Consider the following 7,500-nt stretch of genomic DNA (forward strand, 5'->3'; position numbering starts at 1 on the left):
TGACTTGCCCTGTTTTTCCCTCCAGTCTTTAGAAGAGGTGGGTAGCAACTCGCTACATTCACTCCGTTACATTTACTTAAGTAACTTTTGGAGCAAAATTGTACTTTTAAGACCTGTTTTAAAAGAGGGTACTTTACATTTGCGAAGTCAAAAATGTACTTTTACTCTGTCATATTCAACAACGTTCCTTCCGTTACATTTTAAATTTTGGATTTATTTATTTATTTATTTATTTACATTTAATAAAGTTTCGCCAAAACCTGTCAAGTGTAGGAGTGTTAATGAAATCTCTACAGATGAACACTGAGCGAAATCTCTACAGATGAACACTGAGTGCAAGCCTTGCTTCAGTAAGTCAGACCGACACAATGAACAGACATATTCTCCAACGTGGGACTCAAATCATTACACTTATGAAAAGTAGCTCGCAGTATATTCTCATCTCCAAGGCTCACATATCTGTGACACTGCTACGCTCTCATAATGTGCATTATTAATAGGAAAGTAAAGCGTGACATCTGATATCCAAGAAAAACTGCCCGGCCAGCTACGTAGCTATAAACTGCAAGAAGAGGAACTGGACCGAGCTCATGTGTTCCTGAAGTAGGTGTGCAGCCCTATACAAAGCCATATCTTCAAGATTACAAACGCTCTCAAACAGTCCTTTCACTGTTGTACTTGTTTCATCCTCTCCTTCTCTCTCTCTCTCCCTCTCTCTCCTCGTTCTCTCTCTCCTCCTTTATTATTTTACTTTTTTTAAACAACAGAATTCTGCTTTCATACTGAAATCATCTGTACCCCTTTTAAAATAAACACGTGTGAAAGCAATGAGTGCTTAAATCTGGGTGCGGAGGAAGAATCAGTGCTAATAATAATCATCAGTGTTGAGCTGATTCATTCTGGAAGCACAGCTAGACTCAGCTAGGCACAGCTATAGGCTCAGCTAGGCACAGCTATAGGCACAGCTAGACTCAGCTAGGCACAGCTATAGGCTCAGCTAGGCACAGCTATAGGCTCAGCTAGGCACAGCTAGACTCAGCTAGGCACAGCTATAGGCTCAGCTAGGCACAGCTATAGGCTCAGCTAGGCACAGCTAGACTCAGCTAGGCACAGCTAGGCACAGCTATAGGCTCAGCTAGGCACAGCTATAGGCTCAGCTAGGCACAGCTATAGGCACAGCTAGGCACAGCTATAGGCACAGCTATAGGCTCAGCTAGGCACAGCTATAGGCACAGCTAGGCACAGCTAGGCACAGCTATAGGCACAGCTAGGCTCAGCTAGGCACAGTTAGCCCACTCAGCTCATACACAGGCAGATGGATGACTGGTTAAAAACTACAGTCCTTCAAAGGAAAAAGCAATAAAAACTTGGTTATTTGGCAGCTGTCTATTCATTAAAAACAGTAGTGATAGAAATGCACAAAACATAAAATTGTGTTGACATTTCTTACTTTTATAAGACGATCTCATATTTACAGTTGCATAAAATATCAGGTTTTAAATATGAATTTGTTGTTTGTATTAGAAATTAATGGTGTGTTTTACAGAGTCTGTAGCCCACATATTATAAAACAAAACACCACAATACCAACAAATCAGGATATGACAAGTTTAAAAAAACTAGTCCAAGTAACCGTGTTAGTGCAGGCAGAGACATGAATTCATCCAACGCTGTGACATCTGCTCCAACTTAGTTTAATGTTGAATTTTCACCCCATTAAAAATCATTTTGAAAATGAATAATTTTGACAAGTTTTATATTTACAACCCATATCAGCTGATCCTCCATTAAAACACTTTGATAACATGAACACCAGTTTTTACCTAAGCATGCATCGCTGACGTGAACTAACATCCTCTATCTGAGCCATGTGTTTGCAGCTTTGATGTGGAGACCAAGGTGTGCAGTATTTGATTAAGGGAGAACAGACAGTGAGAGAGAGTGTGTGTGTGTGTGCGCACGCGCGCACGTGTGTGCGCTTGTGGGAGTGTGTGTGTGTGCGTGCGCATGTGTGTGTGTGTGTGTGTGTGTGTGTGTGTGATAGCAGCAGACTTTGCTCGAATGCGTGGTGACTCAGCTATAATCAGCCATGTTCACAGTCTGCACATCTGACACATACACACACACACACAGATTCTATTCAACTTGCATAACTACTGTATCCCAACTATTGAAACTACATCTTCAGCTAAGAGACCAGTTACATATACACCTTCCCCAGTTCAACTTGCCAGGACCAATCTCACAGTCGCGTACAGTCGAGCTTGGCTCTGCTCTGAGGTCACAGGCCAGTCCTACTCCTCGGATATCCGCTCACAGGCCACCGCGCTGAGGATAGCTCGATCCTCGGACCGTCACTGGAGTCAGAGGCCTTGATGGCGTTGCCGGGACAGACAGACAGCAGCCACTTGCTTCTACTTGCACAGCTGTTTGTTCCACTTCCTGTTCATGTCACTGACATCACTAGCGCGCCGCGGTGAAACGACAGCAGAAATATTATAAGGACAAAGAACGACGGCATCACTGCGGCGGGCCTCCTTCCTTCCTTTGCTCCAATCTTTGAAGTCTCTCATCACGCCCCAGTGCATGCTGGGTACTGACTCCACGTGCGTACTCTGTTGCTGTGATGTCGATCTGAGCACATTGAGTGGAGCCTTCGCCTGTGGAGTGGAGACCCAGAGAACACAACCAGTCACCAAAGACACATTCCACAATCAGAACAATCACACGGAGCCCTTCAGGGAGCTGAATACGGCACACAGCTGCAGACAGACGGGTCTCTGGCTACACTACGTTTGTGAGGAGCGGACACACCCATATATCCACATCTGTTAGGATTTGAAAGGAAAAAGAGACATTGTTTATCAGCTTTCTAGTCCATCAGGACTCACTAGCTAATAACAAATCTGTCATATGATGTAGCGCACACACACACACACACACACACACACACACACACACACAGACAGACACACATTATATTTAGAGAGAGAGAGATGTATTTGTTAATCTCCATAAGATGTATTTGTTCAGGTTTCGCAGATACAAGTGCCTTTGTATCACTGTATCACTGATGTACTGAATTAACCTCTCTCATCAGCTAGCGATGGTCGAGGAGTGTGAAGAAGTGGAGCTGTTCCAGCAATGTTCCTCACCCCTCTGCTTCACTACTGCCACTAGCAAAACGCAGAGGGTGATACAACCACCAGGAAATGTTAGACACGTAGCCAAGGCAACAAATGGGGGTGCAGGATTGCGCAGGGATAGGATTACAGATAAATGGATTCCAGTGATGTTTTTGGGTCTAATTTGGTTGTGCCTTTGTGGGGGACACTTGTAAAACACCACATTTCTGCTGTGATGTTTAGACTCGCCCGAATCTTGCGGACTGCAACGAGCCAACCGTCGTATTTAGTCAGTTTAGTCAGCAGTTCACATCATGCCGAATCACAGCACCTGATCCAACACTTATCTTCCTCTGCTCTGCAGAACAGGAAATCGGTACCAAATACCTGAACAAACAACAGCTCAGCTCGCGCAGGACAGCCCGACGCTGACTCTGAGAGAAAGTTAGAACGTGAGACTACTTACTGCGCCTGTACTGCTAGTCTTCCATGAGATGCCACATGGGTCTCTTCATCTCTTCCTAAACATGAATTTCAAAGGAACTGTAGGTGGTAAAAATGCCACTGAATGTGCACCATACACACCTTTCTGTTCTGGGTCAAACTTTGGATGAATGCGCTGTATAATTCCTCGAGTAAGTCTAAAAGTACAGGCAATGCATCATTAGAAATCTGTTTACAAAACAGCAGCTGCAGTACGGTATTATACATCAAGCAGCATTAAGCGCTGACTGTATATTGCCTCTGGACTGTCGAGTCAGCATGGTCGCCTCGGAGATGAATATCGCCGAATCAGCACTTCCTGTCCGACGGCCACGTCAGTCATTCAGGTAAATAATGCTCAAGCTGAGATGATTGACAACTGACCGACTGAATACAGCCCAACCGATACATCTCAACCACTTCTGGCACAACCGTCTCCGTTTCCATGGTTTCCCTGTCTCATGTCTTTATTTTGCTTTACTCCCTTGTTGGGGTTCGTTTTCTGCACCATTCATGGAGTCATCGTGATAAATCCTAGCCTCTGTGTCCCTGCTTTCTCTGCCTGTTAATGTTATTCCATGCCTCTGTTGTGATCTCTCCTCTTGTTATTGTTTATAGCCTTCAGGATTATTTGTTATTTCAGTGGTTTTTCCAGCAATTATACTTTTGTTTTACAAAGTATACAAATAAGTATATATGTACAAATAAGTTGATATTAGAGTGGTGCAGAGGTGGGTGTTCCCCCTCAGAGTGGTGAAGGGGCAGGTGTTCTTACCCCTGACAGTGATACAGGGGCAGGTGTTCTTACGCCTCAGAGTGGTGAAGGGGCAGGTGTTCTTACCCCTGACAGTAATACAGGGGTAGGTGTTCTTACCCCTCAGAGTGGTGCAGGGGCAGGTGTTCTTACCCCTGACAGTGATACAGGGGTAGGTGTTCTTACCCCTCAGAGTGGTGCAGGGGCAGGTGTTCTTACCCCTGACAGTGATACAGGGGCAGGTGTTCTTACGCCTCAGAGTGGTGAAGGGGCAGGTGTTCTTACCCCTGACAGTAATACAGGGGTAGGTGTTCTTACCCCTCAGAGTGGTGCAGGGGCAGGTGTTCTTACCCCTGACAGTGATACAGGGGTAGGTGTTCTTACCCCTCAGAATGGTGAAGGGGCATGTGTTCTTACCCCTCAGTGGTACAGGGGCAGGTTTTCTTACCCCTCAGAGTGGTGCAGGCCTCTTGCTGCTCCAGCTCCATGTAGTGTGGCTGCCTTCTGCCCTCGAGGCTGTGGGGTACGATCACATATGTTGCTCCCTCTCCCCTGGGCCCCTCACCGACTCCTGCACACAGCCAGATGTACAGCTCACCACACAGAGCTCAACGGGTTGGGGAAATTTTGCCCTCCTGTTGAAGTATTTGTCACCAGAAATGGCACTAGATTTACACAGGCTAGTAAAGTAGTAAACACGTAGAGTAGCAGAGACCAAAACTGTAAAAGAAATATACTAAATCAACCAATCAATCTGTTGCTATGACTCAAATATGTTATATTTGAACGAAATGACAATTTAGGATTTAAATCACTGGACAATGCTGACAGCCTTGCTGTAATGACTGAGACTAGAAGACAAGGTGTCTCTTCATGGTGCTTCGTGGACTCGCTGACACACCATCACTGTTCTCTAAGCATCAGTTTGTTTTTCTTAGAAAGCTTCCAACCTTCGCTCCTGATAGTTCTGTGCTAGACAGGAGCACAACGTAGAATAAGAAGAGGAATCCTTTTTATTTATATAGTTCCTTTAAAACAAGTTCACAAAAAGCATCACACAATGAGGATAAAAGCCAAAAAACGAAAATGAAAAAAAGTGTTTTAAAAAATACAAATTCCTATGAGAGACGTTTCACTGGCTCACGTACAAATTAATGTATTAAAAAAAGGCACAAACATGATACTCAACACTCAAGCCCTTAACTTGAACCATCTGATAACCATAAGATTACATAGAGATTAGATGCTTTACAGTGAAGTAAGCATCACTTCAGGGGCGATGTAGCGACTGTACCCGTAGCGACTGTACCTGTGGCAACTGGACCGCCTACAGTTCTAGTTGGGCTCTTCACGTCTGGGCTTACACTCTACATCTATAACTCATGAGTGGATCTTTAAGGCCACAGCTGAGCAGACAGCCCAAACACACGGCTGTACACAGCCTGATGTTCAGTTATGCCCTTTTACTCATAATTCATTGATACATTCATTATTTATAACTCTACAATCCTAAAAAGTCCATGAGAATAAGTCCATTAAAATACATCAAAATATATTTGATCAAAATACGCACATTCTGTAGTAATAGTTAAGAGCGAAATTCTTGCTTAGGAGTAATGCTTTAGCTAAATATAATTTATATAAATATAAAAACTTTCAGATTAACGAGGGAGGAGACTTTTGTCTTTTTTGGAATCTGTGGTGTAATGATGGTAGCTGTGACGATATTAAGTAAATCTGAGCTCAAATGCAAAAACAAAAAACACAAGCAACTGGCTCTGGAGTGGAGCTCTGTGCTGGGTTTAATCAATACATGGACCTGCGGGGATAATGGTCAACTCTATGTATTAAGATGTCATTCACTACAATCTACTACTAATCAATCTACACTACGCTACTAAGAGTCCACTCATGTCCACTCGTGTGGACAGGACAGATACTAATCCACAGGTAGAAACTGCATACCTGATTGAACCTCGAGAGTTTGAGAGTGGAATAAATAACTCTTGGAGTTTCTTACATAAACAGACTTCCTAAACAGCACGTTTACTGCAGAAGACAGGAGAGACCGAGCGGTTTGGATGTGAAGTCTATCTTAGAGGGTTTTGCTGAGAGCAACTTTGCACCAACTTCACCTGAGAGATCCCAGAGCATCCACTTAATGGAAGTGAGAGAGTTCATGCAGAGTTCAAACCAGCAAATCACCAAGCAAACGGCAGGATTTCTGGACTCTTCGGATGTATGTGGGGTATCAACTGATCTGGCTTTGCACCAGTTCAATCAAACCTCTCAGAATCGAATCAAACCCCCCCCAACACACACACGCAAACACACACAGTTTCCCAATCTCGTCCCAGAGGAAATGTCCCAGTTCTGGTACAACACACAACTTCAGCTGACTGAGCATTTGTGCCTCTGTCTCATCGCGTCTGCTCCCAGCAGTGAGGGGCACACTGACTCCCTAGTGCTGGGGTCAGGGAGCAGAGCAAAACTGTGGACTAGACTGGACGTCCCGCCGACTAGATTTGTCAAAACCGCAGTAATCTTTGTGCAGTCAAAGTGAGCTTTGTTTCTTCCTGTAGATACAGGGGGTCACCTGAGGTGATCAGTCACCAGAGTGTTGTCAAGGAGGCCACCGAGGCACTGAATGGTGTAGAATTAATTAAAAATAATTATTGCTCTGCACACGCACACGCACACACGTTTCCTGCCATAACTTCTCCTTACACAGAGAGCTTGCAGACGGTGGTTGTCCATTACAGGTCAGTCGTTGACCGGCGTGTTGGTATAAGTGTTGGTATAGTTTAATTTCTCTTATTCTATGCCTAAAATGTACCAGAACCAAACCTGAGCTGAAGTCCAACCACAACTGTTAATACTTACCTGACTATACAAATATTAAATATAGTTGTGTAGCATATGCTCCTAACCAAAGAGACTTACAACAGAGACTAAGCCAACAATAACCCAAACACTATGAATGAGAACATATATACACAAACAGGGAGATGCTGGACCCTTTTAAACATGTCTGTTGCTCAGCCGTGGCTCACCTTCTCCCAGGTGGGGACTCCTCCGCTGTCCACAGCCAGCCAGCCGCTCACGCACGCTCTTCTCATCTGACTGAAAGAGAACTGC

General features: G+C 44.4%; 1 protein-coding gene across 3 annotated transcripts in view; it reads right to left on the minus strand.

The window, feature by feature from the left end:
* Positions 1 to 1,431: 1,431 nt before the first annotated feature.
* The window catches only part of dok7a (docking protein 7a), a 19,553-nt gene continuing 13,484 nt past the window's right edge, over positions 1,432 to 7,500 (minus strand). For all 3 annotated transcript variants that reach the window (XM_081714793.1, XM_035529976.2, XM_081714792.1), the window contains 3 exons: positions 7,416 to 7,485; positions 4,811 to 4,933; positions 1,432 to 2,660 (listed from right to left, as the gene is read on the minus strand). In XM_081714793.1, the coding sequence (XP_081570919.1) occupies positions 2,521 to 2,660; positions 4,811 to 4,933; positions 7,416 to 7,485 (333 nt within the window). In that variant the 3' untranslated portion in view covers positions 1,432 to 2,520. The remainder of the gene's footprint in view (positions 2,661 to 4,810; positions 4,934 to 7,415; positions 7,486 to 7,500) is intronic.

Source organism: Electrophorus electricus, chromosome 5, assembly GCF_041902795.1.
Source record: "Electrophorus electricus isolate QZ-2024a chromosome 5, ASM4190279v1, whole genome shotgun sequence".
Lineage (NCBI taxonomy): Eukaryota > Metazoa > Chordata > Actinopteri > Gymnotiformes > Gymnotidae > Electrophorus > Electrophorus electricus.